This window comes from Asterias amurensis, chromosome 6 (assembly GCF_032118995.1).
Source record: "Asterias amurensis chromosome 6, ASM3211899v1".
NCBI lineage: Eukaryota > Metazoa > Echinodermata > Asteroidea > Forcipulatida > Asteriidae > Asterias > Asterias amurensis.
The window spans coordinates 9,483,394-9,502,752 of NC_092653.1; the positions used below are offsets into that span (position 1 = coordinate 9,483,394).

A 19,359-nucleotide genomic window follows, 5' to 3' on the forward strand; every position below is an offset into this window, starting at 1 on the left:
GTCACGTCAAAAGTTATTATTGTCCATCTCACCGTCACTGCACTCCGCTAGTGTTGTTATGAGTCATATTATTAGTTACCGGGTTGTCATAACCGTCCCACCATATAGATGGTCGCACAAGGAAACTTACGAAGCTCGTGAAGACAGGAGTAATCGGTTTTCGTGCGTATTTCTTCTACGGACTTCGTGAATTAGCCGATCATTGCAGAGCACGGAAAGAGACTTTTGTTTTATGTTCAACATCACCACCAGTTTGGCTGATTTAAATGAAGTGGTTATGAAAGCATGGAGGAAGTAATGATGACAGGGAAGTAATAATAGTACAGCAGCATCTGGTGCTTACTACTGTAAACTGGCCGAAACGTTGGATGATAACGTGAAACTTTACGCCAAACCTAACATACTCATTTGCAAGTAGACTGGCTCAGCATTGCCCTGCGTTACGTTGGCTTTGAGTGATCGACCATTACGCAGGGTCGTGTATAGAGTGACATGATTACGAAGTTTCTTCGTCGTTTGTTTGATGCAAAGTTTTATGAATGCACAAATTTATGTATGCAATGTTTTATGTGTACAAGGTGAAAGTATTTTCTCCGTCAGCTATATTTATTTCACAACACTGTTGTTTTTCGTATGGTGTAAAAAATACACTGACCACATGAAGCTTACTAGTTGCAGTTCATCAATGATAATTGGATCTCGACGACTTGAGCGTGACAATTTAACAAAGTAGGGCCTAAAAGAAAACGGAAAACAGCTTATACAATGTTGAAAACAATAACCCCCCAAATGTGCCTGGTTTTAATTGCCATCCTGACTGTTGGACCATGGACAAACTGGAACTCTGCGTCAGCTCAAAAAAATAGTGTACTCCCAGTGGAATTACAAGGAAATTACGTGGTGACACAAATAATGACGCACTTTTGTGACAACGGAAGGTATTATTCTCGTTTGTTCATATCCTATTGTTGGTATAGGTGTATCACTTAGCTTAACTTATCTTAACTTAAATGCACTTATAAAGCGCTTTAACACTGTTTCAAAGCGCTGTACAGTCAAGAAAAACATTAAAATGCAGTATAAAATACATGAGCAAAATTAGCATTATGGTCTTCAAATACACAACAGTTAAAAAGGAAGCAGAAATTTAGTGAAAAAATGCAATACATGTACAAACATTCATTTTATAATAAAGTAAAAAAAAAAACAAGCGTCAGGCGGACCCAGAGGAAATCAAATGACTGTACTTTGATGACTGATGAACATGCATGGATGGGAGTCGATTTTCTATAAACACTGTATTGCAAATTGTTATTTGGGCATACAAAAATAAATTAAAAACACGCACAAAAAATTCTTAGAAAACAATGGTTTCAATTAGGACCGACATACCCAGCCACCCAGCCACCCCGTGGCAAACCTCTTTTTAATTGATGTGTGCAGCCGATAGTCCATCGGTGGGAACCTTCGGAAAGTTGAATGGCCTATGTCCTAACTCAACTTTACATGACATCTATTGTATTTTTTTTAAACCTCAGCTTTTATTTCAGCACTTCGTTCGTCACGAACTAGCCACTAGTCGACGATTGTACCCTGATCGCACTTGCTCTAGACTAACCAGAAACCATATACGCCTCTCTTAATGTATGCACGAGTACGTCACAATTCTAACCCAAAACGAGGCCATAGGCGCAGCCACCATCTTGGTCATGTTCCCTGATATCAATATAGTAATAAATGCTAACATTCATTCCGCATGGCACCAGACTTTTATTTTGTACAGCCTCAGTTTGGTATGACCAGACCGTGATAAAGGTCTATATGGCCTCATTTTGGGTAAGAATGATGACGTCATGCATGAACATTAACATGGTCGATGGTCAATTCGAGAGCTACGGCACAGTTTCTGATTCCCAATATACGACTCTGGTCAAGTCTAGTCTCTCATACCCGAACTTGCTCTTTGTTGCATGGTTCTCTTGTCATGTTTGTTCCGAGTCTGAGGTTGCAATCATTTGTACTATAAACGTATTTGGATGACGGAACTGCAATGATATGTAAATATCTGAGCAATTTATTGGGAGATGGAAGAGAGAGCGAGGATTTCTGATGACATGCCATACACCAACCATTAAATTTTAATTATTTTATTTGTGTATGTTTGAAAACAAATTTGTTCAGTTGTTTGAGTTGTCAGATTTTTTTTTGTGCAGGGATAATTCATGCGGGCGAACTCCAAGAAATATCTGCTGTGCGAGTAATACTAACCTATGTTCAAACGAGACAGGTTTGTTTAAATCTTTTTATCTTTCAGTCTTTTCAAAATAAACACAATCTCTCCTTTTTTTAAATTTTATATATATTTTTTATATTTTTTTATTATACATTTTCCCGGCCAATTTCAGCAAAAAATCATTCAATTTCATTAAAATGCATTCAAATTCACGCATTTCCCCTAATCCTCTCAAACTAGGGTTTCTTTTTAGCTCTCAATGCATTCAGTTCCGTTTTCGTGCACACACGGTTGCATTTTTCTCGTTCAGATTCGCTTCAGTCATTCTATTTCATTCAAGCCTACACTTTGACCATTCTTAAGTTTAATTTCTACTATCTATTTACAATTGATTCATTCAAATTAAGACTCACCGAAGCGAACATGATTTTGCTGCTAGTCTGAGTTTTCTTTTTCATTTATGTGCAACGAATTTCAACTTCTTTGCATTCATATTAAAAGATGAGTTATGGCTTTGTGAGTAACATGTATGTTAAAGCTCCTTTACTGGCACATAAGTGTCCTTTATAAGAGGTGTTTCCATGTACTTCATATTATATTTACATCATTTTGTTTTTCTTAATTGAATTAATTGTTCCTTTTGCTTTGTTAGCCTTTAAGGCAGTGGACACTATTGGTAATTGTCAAAGACCAGTCTTCACAGTTGGTGTATCTCAACATTATGCATAAAATAACTAACCTGTGAAAATTTGAGCTCGATTGGTCGTCGAAGTTGCGAGATAACTATGAAAGAAGAAAACACCCTTGTCACACGAAGTTGTGTGCTTTTAGATGGTTGATTTCGAGACCTCAAATTCTAAATCTGAGGTCTCAAAATAAAATTCGTGGAAAATTACTTCTTTCTCGAAAACTATGGCACTTCAAAGGGAGCCGTTTCTCGCAATGTTTTATACCATCAACCTCTCCCAATTACTCGTCACCAAGTAAGGTTTTATGCTAATAATTGTTTTGGTAATAACCAATAGTGTCCACTGCCTTTTAAGTTAATTAGAAGTTAAAAAAAAAAAACAATTATAAGGGATCGTTATAAAATTTGAAAACATATTAATCCTAATTTTATATTGCTCTGTACCGACCACGGGCAGCCATTTTTTACTCAAAACCGTTGGGCTTAAACGTCAAACCAGTGTAGAAAGGAGTTTTCCCTGAAAGTATCTGCCTTTATAATAGGCAGCAACGTATGAGTATTAGCACATAACATATAATAATAGGCAGCAACGTATGAGTATTAGCACATAACATATAATTTGAATTTGAATGCAAACATTTGGAAAATGTTTGCCCATTAATGAAATTGAATGGTTGAGCAGCTCTTGCTACTGGCTTTAACGAAATTGATTAAGTCTTGCGGCCTAATAAAATTGAATGATTTTATTTGACCAGTGTATGCTTAACTATTGAAATGTAATAACTCTTTTTGACTCTTGAATGCTGATTCAAAGTTCATTCTATTTCAAAACGTAAATGAATGAGCCAGGAGTTAAAATGAATGGATTTTTGCTGAAATTTACCGGGAAAACCTATATTATTATTATTATTATTATTATTATTATTATTATTATTATTATTATTATTATTATTATTATTATTATTATTATTATTATTATTATTATTATTATTATTATTATTATTATTATTATTATTATTATTATTATTATTATTATTATTATTATTATTATTATTATTATTATTATTATTATTATTATTATTATTATTATTATTATTATTATTATTATTATTATTATTATTATTATTATTATTATTATTATTATTATTATTATTATTATTATTATTATTATTATTATTATTATTATTATTATTATTATTATTATTATTATTTTTTTTTTTTTTGGGGGGGGGGGGGCTGGGGGTATGCTTATACGGAAGCAGCTTCCAATATTTTAAGCAAAGGACAATGACTACGAGTTTTATCAGTCAAGTTCTTATCACACCGAAGGGATTGTGAATTGAAACAAGTTTTTTAAAACTTAATGTGTTAATACATAGTGAGTGTTGGTAGATATATCTACATTTACACATCTGCAAGACATAACATTCATTTCAAATAGAATGCAGTGGATAAGAACACTAGTTAGTGCTCAACACCGACCGCCCAAATCAGCAGTAAGGTGAAATACTTTTTGTTATTTACCTCTACGTACGGTTACAATTTGATTTTTTTTTTCATGGGTAAACTATAAATTGTTGTTTTCTGTTTATTGCAGTAGGCCTACATCTCATGTGTATGGAAGATGAACAAATTTATAATTGCAGTTATCGAGATGCCATCGTGTGTCAGTATGAAGATCGTAGAGGTTCATGCATTTACTCCATCTCGTCTTCTATTCAACCTCTGTGCGTGTGTAAAGACAATAGTGGCAATTGGCCAACATCTAATAGCCAGGCATCTCAAATTGGAAGGTATGTATTTTGATAAAAAGCCAATTCGCTTTTCGAAGTTTACACACAGAAATACTCCAAAATGCTTCCCTGCTCCTTTGACGGTTTTTGAATTGTTCATAGCGAAGGAGTGTAGAGAGAGTCTTCACAAATCTCGGGTAAACTGGCGCTAAGTTTTTACCCCGGATTCCATGTATCACAGGGGCTTGATCCATTACTGGGTCAGACTGAGCCGGGCACTGGAGCTTAAATGATGGGGTTTGAACTCGAAACCTGCGTCCTTAAGACTCAAAATCTCTGTCATTTTTACCCAGATTCCGGATCATATTAACCCAGAAATCCTCACGGGAACCTGAATCCGAATCAATGAAATCCCACCTTGTAGGCAACATCAGAACAAACTGCACAATTATAGGCTGTTGCGTAACTCAAAAGGTGTGTTTGTTTTGAGCTATCGTACACATTCCCCGTTTGAACACTCCTGAGGACAAAAACGAAACGAAAAAACAAAATCATCAAGTACCTTTTGGAGTGTCAAGTACTGCGGGTGCTAGGGTGGTCGAGCAATACTCGAGTACGAGTTGGGCCATTGAGTACAATAGTAGGGGCTTACAAGCATGATAAATTTTCTAATATTCGAGTACACTGCCGAGTGCCAAGTATTAGTACGCTATTAATACGTAATATTGTATTAGTACAATGTTTTACTTTGAAGCGAAATTGAATCGCATTTTAACCCAAATCATAATCTGCATTACTGCTCATGGCAAACCTATTGCATGGTTTTCATATTGATTTCTTTCTAATGAAATAGTAGCTGCATGGACAATGCAACCACAACGTCCCCAGGGCCGGCAACAGCCGCATACTCGCCAACGAGTAACCATCAGACAGCAACCCCTTCAGCAAGTGACCAGCCAAGTGGAACCAAAGCTCCCCAAAAGTCAGACAGTGGAGGGACCAACACAATAGCCATTGTTTTAGGAGCCATCTTGGTCATTGTTCTCCTGGTCATATTGGTGGTGTGTTTAGTGAAGCATAGAAGAAACAAGTCACCACCGAAGAAAGTAACAACGTAAGTATTTAAAAAGGGTTTGTATCCTATGGTAGCCCAGATGGGACTTCACATCGTAAATATCTCTGTAACTTTGCAAAACTTTGTGCGGTTTCGCAAATAATTATCAACGATATTTTCAGCATGTGATGTCCCTTTGGGACCACCATTCGTTTGTCATTACCTTGAAAGTATAACCATCGAGGAATAGCACTCAACATGGATTTATCAACTGGAGCATTGAAAAGGGAAGAATGGGTAAACCAGCCTTAAATTCAATGCAACAAACAATTACAACAACCAACCAACAAATCAGTAATAGCTTTTAAACAAACACAACGACTATCAACCACTTTTAGTTCAGCTTCGACATTTCCTACCAAGCAATTATACTCTAATAATTTGTCCGATAAAAAAAAAAAAAACATGAATTAGCTAAACAAAAGCCACTTCATGAATAGCAAACAAGTCAGAATTAGATTATAACTCCCATTTCTAACCGTATTCCCATTTTGTGATATTCCATTTATGGTAATTTACATTTCGGAAACAATACACAATTATACTATCATATCTATATCCCCACAGGAATGCTACAATCTCTTCCGATGTCAGTTCAACTGGTAAGCATTTTAAGTTATGTAGAAAAAATCGATCATTTCAATTCAGCTGCAAATTTAAGCCTCAAAGTGAAGTGAATAATAAGGAGCTGCTATGTACATACACCTATATCGGCAAATCCACGAAACTTGGCCCAACTCGGCACTGCGAAAATAATGCAATTTATCCTCTTTTTAAATTTATTGTTGATAATTGAAAATGTTATTTTGAGTGACTTTTGACCAACCGTCGAAAAATGAGATTTCCATTTCTTTGATTTGTGATAGATAAATATTTATTTTAAAATTATGTAGGGGAATCTCCCTAAAGATTTGATCCAAAACGGGATTCAGGTTGCATCTCTATTTCTGATACCGAGGCTTTCTCTGGTCAAAGTTTAATAATAAATTCCAGAAATTTGGATGACCCCGTTTTTCGTTGCAAAGTTTGGATAATTCCTGACAGTGTGCGCTTGTGTTTTCCTCAGAGAAAGCCCAGATCCCAGATCCACGTGGCGGCACTGAGTACAACTACGCGTACGATCACCGGCCTCAGGAAAACCCAGCATCCGACCCGAGGACATCAAAGCCTGCGAATCGCTACGAAGAAAACGAGCCAAGTGGAAGCTCTTTGACTACCGCAGGAAATGGTCACGAAACCCACGAAGTTCCTAAATACTACGAACTTGGGCAGTCAAATGACGGTCGGGCGGGCGAGGAGACCCCTAAATATTATGAATTAGGGCAAGCAAGCAATGACGTGACCCAAGCCCCTAAATATTATGAGTTAGGGCAAGCAAGCAATGTCATGACTCGTGGTAATACCACACAAGTCCCTAAATACGATGGAGTAAGGACAACGCCACACTCAGAGCAAAGAAACACAAAGAAGACCCCAAAAGATCACAATTTTGAACTTGAGCCATTAGGTTACGACCCAGTTGGTGTTAAGACTCCTCAAGCCCATAGATATGATGAAGTCCAGAAAAGACCTCTCAAAGAGCAAAGTAGCTACGAGCAGACCCCCCAAGATCCTAATTATTTTAAACTGGAGCGTTCACAAGACAACGATAATGAAACAGTTTTGGATGACGCTGCGAACCCTCCCCCAGTGGGCTTTCCAAACCAGGGGAACGATCATTCCTATATGCCATTGCAGCTAAACGCGGTATCTGGATACGAGCCTCTTAAGATGCCAGCATCGGCTGCCAGGAGAAATGATTCCTCGTCCCCATACGATCATCTTAACAACAAGATTGGTATCCGATCGCAGAAGGTTGAGCCACCAGAGAGCGAGGATGGCGACCAATATGCAAGTTTGAATATCTAAAAATGGGGACTGATTTAAAACCACCTATTGCAGTCACTGGACATAATACTCAAAATAATTTGTAGAAGCATACAATCTTACTCGGTAACGAGTAATGGGGAGCTGTTGATAGTAAAAAAACATTGTGAGAAATAGCTCCCTCTTAAGTAACGTGGTTTTTGAAAAAGAGGTGATTTCTTTCTCAAATCAAAAAAAGGCCTGGTAAACCTTTGCATGCATCTGAAAGCACACACACTTGTACAACGAGTGTTTTTTTTCTTTTATTGTCCTCTTGCAACCTCGACGACCAATTGCCATTGAATCAATACGTTCACAGATTTGTTATGCATATGCTGGGATGCACCACGTGAGAATATATGTACTGGTCTTTCAATTTGTACCAAATGTGTCCAGCGCCGTTTATAAAAGAACGGAGATTATTTTGTAACTGAAACCACCATGAAATTGGGTCCCGGAGCCGACGCTGCAGCCATGGTGAGGTTTTACCATAAATGTAAACCGATATGAACATGTAGCCCCCTAACGTTTAAACACATTCGTCCATGTAGCCTTACTTCACTATTTTGTAAATATTAATCACCACCGCTGGCAGCGTAGCTCTACTTAAGATTTTGTGTATGGTCGCTGATGAAGAAAGTTTATGTTGGGGCCAAACATTATTTTATAAGTAATTCATATTTAACGGAATTGTTTTCGTTTTCTGGTCTTAATTTGAGGTTTATAACTAAAGGAAACATACCTGTTTAGATATTGAAATAAAAATATTGAAAATCATCTTGGCAAATTTTAGGGATATGTGATATCTGTAACAATACGTGTGGAATTAAGAAGTAATGTTATTTTGTGATTGTATTTTGTAAATTTTATCTTTAAAAACTATTTGTATAACCAAGAGATTTTAAATATATTAATTTTGGTTTTACCCAAATGCACCGATGTGTGTTTAGCACTGTATACTCAGTACTTTTCCGAGATCTGTGAAAACAAAATTACAGGCATACATTACTCGGGTGGGATTCGAACCCACGGCCTTTGCAATTCTAGAGCAGTGTCTTACCAACTAGACCACTTGGATTGCCCGGTATAGCTAGAGGCAGTTCGAATCCTATGTTTTTATTCACACAAGGCAACTTTGATAACCAACTGAACCTATTTTTCACAGGTTTGTTATTTTATGCATATGTTGGGGATACACCAAGTGAGAAGACTGGTCTTAGCGTAACAATTACCAAAGGAGCCCAGTGCCTTTAAGTAGCTTAATAATCTGTAAAAACTTACTACGTGTATTGTCCGAAGAATTGAACTTCATAAATGATTAATAATAAACAAATAAATAAAATAATTTTGCATAAATCTCACAAAGTACATCTGCCCGAAAGTTTGCCATAGAAATAGTCAATGATCTTAATATGAATGTTATTTTCTCATTTGCAATTTGTTTTTATATTTGTTACTTAATTCACTTTCTTACAATATCTTTAATGATGTACATAATCTTGACCCACGTAGAATATAATTATGCAGTAGAAACAATTCAATTTAAATCCTAAGTGGTATATTCGGAAAGAACTTTTCAAAAGAATATGTTTATAACAGTTATATTAAATAATAAAAAGCAAATATAGTTTTCTGTTCAAAATTCTCTGTTGTGATGTCACTCTTGCATTAATAATCACCCACAATAGCATAGACAAAAAACCAATGTATAGTTAAATTGTTTTCATCGGTCGGTTAAGGTTGCACAATATGAGCAAAGTTTGGGGGAAAATGGGAAATACCCGATTTGCGATTTGGTTCACAGCGGTGCCGGTTGAATGGTGTTTTATTGTCACCTTTTGATGCCCAAACAATGCTTTTCTGTCAAATGGTGGACGAGAAACTTGGTTTTGGCTGTTCCCACGACATGTCATAACAATGATACGTCTATATGGATTGAAGCGGAAAGGAATATCAACCCATTAGTTCAAAGATTTGACTCTAGAAAATTCAATTCTACGTAATTCAACCAACTGTCTGATTGACCTGAAGTGAAGGGTTCAGAGAAACTATAGTACTCTTGACAAAAAAGTCTACGCCACACATAAACGGAAGCTTACCAATACACACCCAATTAATTGTGTACACAAACAGTGTACATCACTTGGTATAAGACCAATTTGTACTGTACTTATGAACACCTGCACACGCAGGGCCTATGTGAGAATAATGAGTAGAGGTTTCCATGAAATGGGGGCACAACAGTCAAAAACAAAGAATGTTTTAAAATTAATAAACTCTTTCTAGACTGCCGTATAAAAACTGGTTGTTATTATAACAGGTATAACTCAAACCAGAAACTTCTGCAAATTGACAGTTACACCAATGAGAGCGTCATGCACCACCGATGTGTGATGTTTAAACGGGCCCAATATGCCACCAGGAAACGCAGAGATCGAAAAGTAATAATAGCGATAATGAATACGTTTATAAATCTCTTACAAAACGCATCACAGCATTTTACACTAAACTAACCAACTGAAAACATAGCAAGACAAAACAATGAGTGTTGATTCAGGTTCGAAGCAATGACTTAATAATGTTATTAAAGGCACTGGCCACCTTTGAAATAATTGACAGTTATTCTCTCTAGGTGTATCTCAACATATGCATAAAATAACATTTTGAAAATTTGGACCCAATTGGTCATCGAGGTTGCAAGATAAAACAACCCCCACAAAAAAAAGAATAAAAAAAGAAAAAAAAAACACACGTCTTGTTGCACAAATTTGTGTACTTTCAGAAGCCGAAAAAGGGCTTCCGGGCTGAAGTCACAATGTTTCGTTTCATACTCTCCATTACTCATTACCAAGTAAGTTTTTATGCTGACGATAATTTTGAGTAATTACTAATAATTTCAAGTGCCTTTAAGACAAACCAAAAACCCACAAACAATTATAGGCGACACATGATGCGTTACGCATACACCACCGACCTCGACGGACCATAAAAGCTACGGCACCTCCCTCTGTTGTCTTACCAATCTCAACTCCAAATATGGCATACAAAACATCTGACGTCACTACTCTCGCCTCTTTCAATTTAGCAAAATCTTTTAGTTCAAATCCCATACAAATAAATGCACAAGACAAAGCAATGTAGTAGTTTTAACTGAACAATGAGATACCACGTTTTGCAAAAATTCCTCTTCTAAATATCTGACAGTAACTTCCTCCTAAGTTGTATACTCTATGGTTCATTCACATAAATTAGTATCGGCAGAGCGATTTATTCCATTTGATTAGAACTGATGCTGGACCACGTTATGGCAAGCTTCTTTACACCGATGATCTTCATAGTGGGGTAACAACTGGATTCTTAATATTGTGGTCTTACCCATACACCGATGTGTGTTGTATATACTCAGTATACTCTCCCGCGCTCTGTGAAAACAAATTCCACAGGCATATTACTCGGGTGGGATTCGAACCCGCGACCTTTGCAAAAGCAGTGTTTTGACAACGACCACCGAGATTGCCCGGTATAGCTAGAGGCAGTTTGGTGTTTCTATTTTAGCAGCGGGTACCGCAACGATTTACGAGAGATGGAAACTTGCATCGGGGATAAAGAATAAACATGGGATCTTCATCGGGAATGATGGGGCTGAGACCCAAGCCTCGCGCTTCGGGAGTTAAAGCGGTCTTCTTCTTGGTGTCGTTTAGTGTATGGATGTGCAAACTTACCGGTGCATCGTCCGACTTTGATGATGAAGAGATTTATACAACTATGGGCAGATTCTGTAATAATAGGTGAGTGAACTTTTCAGCGGCAGAATTGTGACAAAAATAATGTGATTTATTAATGTTTAAAATTATCTTTATACGCTGACCCGTTTCTCACAATGTTGTATACTATCAACAGCTCCTACTTGCTCGTTCCAAGTAAGTTTGTATGCTTACCATGTATTTTGAGTAGTTATCAATAAGTGTCAAGGGTTTTAATCCTTTTGTATACCAAGTGTTTCGGCCAAGACTTTAATTCCTATCCCTGTGAGTGAAGATGGATGCAACATTATTTACTTGTAGAAATTTATAGCTTTGTTAGTCGTCAGGTTTTTGAGGAAAAAAGTGAAAATCACATAGCGATAATCAGGAGATTCTGGTAAATAAGTTTGACATGCTTTAATAGTTTTTGTATTCCGAGTCTCACGACAGTTATTATAATCGCGTAAATACCAGTTCTGGTAAATATATATATGCTGAATTATTTTCGTGACATTGTTTTACTCATTTCTCAAAAACTACAGCACCCCAGCTAGTAGTATTTTAAGGGAAGCCTTCTACTATCATTATCTTCAAACCGTGCAAGTTTATTGTAAATCTGTGGACATTGTGTTTTGCGTCCTAAAAAAGTACCCAAACCCTTATTATCTTCAAACCGTGTAGATTTAACGTAAAATGTGGACATTGTGTTTTGTGTTCTAAAAAAACCCCACCCCAAACCCTTGAAACCTGTTTTGTATCTTCCAGGTGTGAAACAGATTCGAAAGGAAGGAACCAATGCTGTGTCAATGTTAATCATCATTGCCAAAAAATCTGTGTCTATAATGACTGTCTGCAATGTTTACGAAATCCAGGTATATAAAAACTAATCTTACAAATCATTTCAATTCATCGAGTCATATATTGTTCGAGAAGTTTAAAATTTCTTCACATTTTGCTGAAAATTTAATGTAGCGTAAACGATTCGTGCAGCTTAAAGTTAGGGTCATACCTATGTGTGGCTAAAACAAAATGTGTACTTTCAACAATCCGAAGGCCTACATGTTATAAATATGGTAATTAAAGACACTGGACACTATTGGTAATTATCAAAGACCAGTCTTCTCACTTGGTGTATCTCGACATTATGCACAAAATAACAAACCTGTGAAAATTTGAGATCAATTGGTCGTCGAAGTTGCGAGATAATAATGAAAGAATAAAATACCCTTGTCACACGAAGTTGTGTGCTTGCAGGTGCTTGATTTCAAGACCTAAAAAATCTTAATCTGACGACAGACAAAATTGTTTCTTTCTCGAAAACCACGTTACTTCAGAGGGAGCCGTTTTCACACTGATTAATACCATCAACAGCTTGTTACCAAGTAAGCGTTTATGCTAACAATTATTTTGAGCAATTACCAATAGTGTCCAGTGCCGTTAAGCATCCTGCAAATAATTTCGTCTGAAATGCCCGGTTGATGTTAATTAAACTTGAAAAAAAAAGTATTTCAACAAGTTTCAACCTCCAAAGATCACATGCAGGCAATTGTTGGAAATAATAAATGCCCATGGTGCCCGTTAGAATGATGCCCTAAATACGACCAGAGATGCGGTTGGTTCCCCCACTGTTACCTCGCTAATTTTGGATGATGTCATTTCTGATAAAAAGTACCGTGACAGTTTTGTTTAATGTTTTCAGAATAAGTGCGTTATTGTATTTAAGTGACATTTTCACGGGTCATTGTATTGCATCTGACAATATTGTGACAGGAAAGGAAAGGAGCCTGGTTCGATTGTGTTTTATTATTTATGAGAATTTAAAGTTAATTGGTTTAGGTTTACAAAAAAATATGATTGTTTTTCCCTTCGAACATCAATATTTATTTATTCTAGGTATGCGCAATGAATGCTTACAACCGCGAGATGTCACCTGCAGAAATAGCACCTGTGGATACAACAGAGAACATGTCAATTGTATTTGTCTTCAAGATTTAAACAGGTGAGCAATTTGAGCGCTCTGTCCGGTTTCACTCTCTCGTCGTTTCTCCTTTACCTAAAAAGTAAACAGCTTTTTACAAAACAGTGTATTTCTCTCATTGTTTTCTTGCACCGTCGTTGACCGTATGCGTTAAAATTTTCACAGGTTTGTTATTTTATGCATATGCTGGGTTACACCAAGTTACTAGGCCTACTGGTCGTTTTCAAGTTTACCATGCTTTTAATGAAAATTGCATCCATGGTAACGGGTGGATTGGGTGCGACTTTCATTTGAATGTGACCTTTACAAGCAGCACTCTTAAGGCCATGTCCGAAGCGGTGACTTCGGCTACAGCTACGGCTATAGATCAGTGTGTCTGCTAGTGTTGGAAAGTAGGCAGAGGCGCTGATGTAGCCGTAGCCAAACTCGCCGTTTCGGACACGGCATTATGGTACATTAACTTAAAATACTATCCTCCACCCCAAAGGTGCGTAGATGAGGATTACTGGATGATCTATTACACTGATATGACAGATACCAAAGCGCCAGAAACCAGTGGGAACGAGGTTAACGTGACAGCCATTATTTTAGGCTGGATCTTGTCCCTTGTACTTCTGCTTGTCATTATCGGTGCCGTCGTTTGTTACTTTCAAAGAAAATGCAACTCGTCGGGACAGCCATCTATGTAAGTCATGCATGATTTTTAATGGTCTAAGCAAAAATATTTTAGATACAAATTAAAAAAATTCAAGCATCTGCAAGCACACAAATTTGTGCGGCAAGGCTGTTTTTTCTTCCATTATTCTCTCGTAACTTGGACGACCAATATTGAGCTCAAATTTTCACAGGTTTGTTATTTTGTGCATTATGTTGAGATACACCAAGTGATAAGACTGTTCTTTGACAATTACCAAAGGTGTCCAGTGTCTTTAACAAAACAACAACACACAACAACAAATCACTTTATAAAAGAAAATGAATGATTTTGAGCTAACCATGTTGTCTCTACACAACACAAACATCGCTTTCTTAAAAAAGAAAAAAAGAAAGAAAAAAAAAACAATTGAAGGATTTATTCACTCTATAATGTCTCTTCACAGGGTCTCTTCAGATGTGGAATTGACAGCCAATGGTAAGTACTAATATCCACAAAACTCAAGTCAGATGAATGAACTTAAAGTTAAACCTTTTTTGAAAAAAAAACCAACAAATTAAACCAGTCTAATAGGAACGCATATGATTTGGCCAGCTACCGCTGCGGCTGTTGCTAATAAGCAAACAGATGTACTGTCGTAGCATGCTAGAGTCGTGAGAGTGCATGATCAGAGAGATGCTTTGAACATCATGAGCAAAACCCCTACACGGCGGAATTTAACTCCGCATTTTGCTTTTCAAAGCGTGGCAACTGAAACAAAACTTCGGTGGTCATTACATGGTGTTATGGCAAACCTGAACTATGTCGTATTTCTACCATTCGAAGTTTCAAATCTTACATCAGTCGATTTGTTACTAATAATCCAAAGTGCTTTTGGTTCTTGTTTTTGCACCAATGCTTGTTCTAGGTTCGAGCAGAGCGCAGTTAGCCGTACCACCGCCACCACCACCACTAGGTGGCAGTGTTGGATATTCATACGCGTACGACCACGTGACAACCAATCGAAGTACCGAAGTCCACACGTACGATTACGTAGACGACGGAGAGGGGAGCTCCCACTATTTCAAGAATGGGCAAAGAAAGTCGTCATCTGAAGAGAAGGGTGGAGTTACTGAGGACGCTAACGAAACTCAAGTCCAAGAAGTACCGGTAAGAGATGAGGGGGATGAAGTGACGGGTGTTGACGTAAGAATCACCGATGACGTAGTTGAGGTGACTGACTCGCCATCAGGGGTTCGCGCAACTGCAGCTGAGGTCATCGACCCCACTTACTTTACATTGATTCCGACTGAGGAACAAAAGGCACAAAGTGAAGCTTCTGGAAACGAGGTTGCTGCTGTGCCGAATGAAGGCAATGTGGCATCCTCATCGACAGAGGTTCTTACACAAAAGGCACAAATTGAAGCTTCTGGATACGAGGTTGCTGCTGTGCATCATGATGGCAATGTGGCATCCTCGGCGACAGAGGCTCTTACACAAAATATTCAAAATGAAGCTTCTGGGTACGAGGTTGCTGCTGTGCCCAATGAGGGCGATACGGCATCCTCATCATCAGAGGTTCATACCCAAAAGGCACAACATGAAGCCTCTGGGTACGAGGTTGCTGCTGTGCCTCATGAGGGCAATGTGGCATCCTCGTCGACAGAGGTTCTTACACAAAAGGCACAACATGAAGCCTCTGGGTACGAGGTTGCTGCTGTGCCCAATGAGGGCGATACGGCATCCTCATCATCAGAGGTTCTTACCCAAAAGGCACAACATGAAGCCTCTGGGTACGAGGTTGCTGCTGTGCCTCATGAGGGCAATGTGGCATCCTCGTCGACAGAGGTTTTTACACAAAAAGGAGACCACAACACATATTTTCCACTACTTCTAAACAACACAGATCAAAAGTCCACAAAAGAGGGTTCCGATAGAAATCAGGATGCAGGGGTGATGCAACCAGCCACGAACACACAAAGTTGGTCCGAAACCTCGTGTCCCAGCCTAAAGACCACTGGGGCTGAAGAGACAACCTCCTATGACCACTTAGTGAGAGATCCGGATAGGTTGTCGCATGATGGCGCACTGTCAGGACAAAATAACAACGACAACTACCAACATTTGAAAGTGTAATACACTACTTGTTTTGGGGAAAAGGTCTAATGAAACCATTTAATCAAATGAAATCATTGTATCAAATGTAAAACCAGTCCATGTATTATCCTTGCAGATAAAGACAACGGACCAGTATGCTTTAGGGCTTCCCTTTACCCCCAAATGAGGACGCTGTGATAGTTTATGAAGCCATGGTCAAGTTCATGTAAGCGATTAGACTTGACCAGAGCCGTAAACTATAGCCCTCGAATTGACCATGTAATCGAACCATGCTTTAATGCATGCATGGTTCGATTTCTACCTCCATGGTTTGATAAAGTCAATCTCCCTGTGCTCTATGGTTTCTGGTTAGTCTAGTCGGTCTCGTCAAGTCTATAGTTGCCACCCGAACTCGCTCCACAATGCAATGCTTCTATAAGTACACCATAAACGAAAATTTTAAAAAGATATCATATATTCAGCAGGTTTCGTGACAGAAACCGAATCTTCTACATCAACATTCAAAGAGTGGTTGGTAATGAAACGCCCATTGTGTGGGATATGGAATTACATTTTCTTGTTATATCATGATAAAAAATAACAACCGATGTATAAATGATATGTAACCCGCACCTTTATTTTATAAAAAAAAAATCACATTGTAATAGTTATCATTATCGCATAAGTTTTTAATCAGTATAGTTTTACTTGAAAATAGGAAGTTCCAAGCATTATAGTTTGGTCGCCAGTTTGGACATGTCGATGACCTAGGCATTGTGGACTACCGATATGTTTTGGGAAACACCATGATTACTTTTGAAACGAAATTTTGCAAAGCTTTGTTTTGTTGTACAACATCTACAACTCTCTGGGATCAAACAAGCTATTACGGTTTAATAAAAACCAAAAGTATACTTTGCCTTCAAAATGGTATGTCTGTTTCAAGAATAACATGACTGCTATTAATTTGGTTTTAACCCTTTAATATACACAGATGTGTGTACGCACTGTAATTATTAGTACTTCCTCGAGTTCTGTGAAAACAAAAATCACAGGCATATTGCTCGGGTGGGATTCGAACCCACGACCCTTGCAATTATACAGAACAGCGTCATACCAACTATAAACCACCGAGATTTCGCGGTAGCTAGAGGCTGTTCGAATCCTATTTTTAGCAGTAGGTATCCGCAACGAATAATTGTTGTTGTGAAGTCAGAGAACATCCTGTACATTTTGCAAGGAGATGCTGGCACCATTCAGTGTTGATCTCTTGTACAGTTGTTAGGTTTTCTTTCCGAGAACGTTTTCTGATAAACTTCCATGCTGTCCCGGATGTGGCTTCATGTTATCATATCTGTTAGTGCCGAATAGTTTCCAAGTACTGTTTTTTTTAAAGCCATTATACACTTTCGGTAAACAGTATTGTCCAAGTCCCACACTTCGTGTATCACAACTTATATATAAAATAACAATCCTGTGGAAATTTAGGCTCAATCGGACATCGGAGTCGGGAGAAAATAACGGGAAAACCCACTCCTGTTTTCGCGCGTTTCGCCGTGTCATGACATGTGTTTATAACAAATCCGTAATTCTCGTTAACGAGAATTTATATTGTTTTACCGTTTTCTCAAAAAGTAAAGCATTTCATGGACTAATATTTCAAGAGAAGTCTTTCACCATTACCTTCTGTAAACCCTGTAAATTATTTGTAGATCTGTGAACTTTTTTTTTTTTCTGTACCGAAAGGGTCCAATGGCTTTAAGTAGTTTTAAGTAGTCCATGTATTTATCCTTGCAGATAAAGACAACGGACCAGTATGCATTAGGGCTTCCTTTAACCCTCAAATGAGGGCGCTGTGTTAGCTTATGAAGCAGACTCTGTTATGGATGCATGGACAAGCTCATGTAGGCGATTAGACTTGACCAGAGCCGTAGGCTAAACGTAGCTCTCGAATTGACCATGTGATCGACCAATGCTCCAGTGCATGATTCGATATAGTCTCCCGGTGCTCTATGGTTTCTGGTTAGTCTAGTCGGTCTAGACCATAGTCAACACCCGAACTCGCTCCATAATGCAATGGTTCTATAAGTACACCATAAACGAAAATTACAAAAAGATATCATATATTCAGCTGGTTTCGTGACAGAAACCGAATCTTCTACATCAAAATTCAAAGAGTGGTTGGTAATGAAACGCCCATTGTGTGGGATATGGAATTACATTTTCTTGTTATATCATGATGAAAAATAACAACCGATGTATAAATGATATGTAACCCGCACTTTTTTTGTATTATAAAATCAGTAACAGTTAGCACTATCTCAAGAAATCGTCATTAGTTTCGAATCATTATAATTTTGCTTGCGAAGAGGAAGTTCCAAGCATTTTAGGTTGTTTGCCAGTTTTTGGACATGGTGGCTTAGGCATGGTGGACTACCGAAATGTTTTTTTCAACACCATGATTACTACTGAAACGAAGTTTTGCACAGGTTTGTTTTATTGCATGATATCTACAACTACATAAGATGTAACAAGCTAACGGTTAAATAAAAGCCAAAAGAATAATATTTGCCTTCAAAATGGTATATGTTTTAAGAGTAACAATATTGTTTTATAACTTGTACACACCGATGTGTGTAAGTACTGTGATTATTAGTACTTTCCCGAGTTCTGTGAAAACAAAAATCACGTGCATATTGTTCGGGTGGGATTCGAACCCACGACCCTTGCAATTATATAGAACAGTGTCATAACAACTATAGACTACCGAGATTTCCCGGTAGCTAGAGGCTGTTCTAATCCTATTTTTTTTTTAGCAGCGGGTATCCGCAACCGATAGTTGTTATTGTAAAGTCAGAGAACATCCTGTACATTTTGCATGGAGATGTTGGGACCGTTCAGTATTAAAGGTAGTGGACACTATTCGGTAATTACTCAAAATAATTTTTAGCATAAAAACTTATTTGGGTACAAGTAATGGAGAGCTGTTGATAGTATGACACATTGTGAGAAACGGCTCCTTCTGAAGTAACGTAGTTTTCGAGAAAGAAGTAATTTTTCACGAATTTGATTTCGAGATAGAATTTGAGGTCTACAAAAATCAAGCATCTGAAAGCACACGACTTCGTGTAACAAGGGTGTTTTTTCTTTCAATATTATCTCGCAACTTCGACGATCAATATTGAGCTCAAATTTTCACAGGTTTGTTATTTTATGCATATGTTGAGATACATC

General features: G+C 37.7%; 2 protein-coding genes across 3 annotated transcripts; both read left to right on the top strand.

Moving 5' to 3' along the window:
- Nucleotides 1-110: 110 nt before the first annotated feature.
- LOC139938903 (uncharacterized) lies at nucleotides 111-9,285 on the top strand. 2 transcript variants are annotated; one of them, XM_071934558.1, is made up of 6 exons: nucleotides 111-938; nucleotides 2,214-2,287; nucleotides 4,519-4,714; nucleotides 5,508-5,768; nucleotides 6,336-6,370; nucleotides 6,835-9,285. In XM_071934558.1, exons 1-6 carry the CDS (start codon nucleotides 766-768, stop codon nucleotides 7,674-7,676), a joined length of 1,581 nt encoding a protein of 526 aa, XP_071790659.1. In that variant the 5' UTR covers nucleotides 111-765; the 3' UTR covers nucleotides 7,677-9,285. The 2 variants fall into 2 exon arrangements, with proteins under 2 accessions (XP_071790659.1, XP_071790660.1); XM_071934559.1 differs by having other exon boundaries at nucleotides 4,522-4,714.
- A 1,743-nt stretch (nucleotides 9,286-11,028) lies between these two features.
- LOC139938969 (uncharacterized) lies at nucleotides 11,029-16,197 on the top strand. The gene is made up of 6 exons (XM_071934655.1): nucleotides 11,029-11,461; nucleotides 12,182-12,288; nucleotides 13,310-13,415; nucleotides 13,882-14,079; nucleotides 14,495-14,526; nucleotides 14,957-16,197. The coding sequence occupies exons 1-6, from the start codon at nucleotides 11,289-11,291 to the stop codon at nucleotides 16,162-16,164; spliced, it is 1,824 nt and encodes a 607-aa protein (XP_071790756.1). The 5' UTR covers nucleotides 11,029-11,288; the 3' UTR covers nucleotides 16,165-16,197.
- The last annotated feature ends 3,162 nt before the right edge of the window (nucleotides 16,198-19,359 follow it).